The sequence below is a fragment of the Gavialis gangeticus genome, unplaced genomic scaffold (assembly GCF_001723915.1).
Source record: "Gavialis gangeticus isolate Ggan-Ray unplaced genomic scaffold, GavGan_comp1, whole genome shotgun sequence".
NCBI classification, from domain to species: Eukaryota; Metazoa; Chordata; order Crocodylia; family Gavialidae; genus Gavialis; species Gavialis gangeticus.
In genome coordinates, this window is record NW_017729022.1 from 121,831,171 (window position 1) to 121,831,610 (window position 440).

The 440-nt window shown below is 58.4% G+C and overlaps 1 protein-coding gene across 1 annotated transcript in view; it reads left to right on the forward strand.

Moving 5' to 3' along the window:
* The first annotated feature begins 6 nt into the window (after positions 1 to 6).
* The window catches only part of ZC3H6 (zinc finger CCCH-type containing 6), a 75,123-nt gene continuing 74,689 nt past the window's right edge, over positions 7 to 440 (forward strand). The window contains exon 1 of the mRNA XM_019516116.1: positions 7 to 46. Coding sequence (XP_019371661.1) covers positions 9 to 46 — 38 coding nt within the window. The 5' untranslated portion in view covers positions 7 to 8. The remainder of the gene's footprint in view (positions 47 to 440) is intronic.

Genomic DNA, 440 nt, shown 5'->3' on the forward strand with positions numbered 1-440 from the left:
ACCCACACATGCCCGACTCTGACAGGCAGCATGCAGGGGACGAAAGGTCGAGTACCGCTCTTCTCTCTCTCTCTGTCTGTCTGCTGGTGGCGGTGATGGTGGTGGCGGTGGCGGTGATGGTGGTGGTGGTGGCGGTGATGCTGGTGATGCCTGTGTGTTGATGTGCTAGAGGGGGGATCATGTTGGGACGTTGTGTGGGGCAGGTCACCTTCAGGCTGTGAGGTGGGGGGAGACCTGGGGAGAGGGGTGTGGGCACAGTATTTGTGGGGGGAGGGCAGCGGGGGTACAACACTTAATGGTTAGGTGCATTTTTTGCATGCGATTTACATTTCTCTCTCTCTTATTTCATCCCACAAAATGCACCCCAACAAGCATCTGTATTGGTCACCATTGTTATGGTCCTCCTTTGCCCCCCCCCCAGCCCCCCCCCCCCCCCGGCG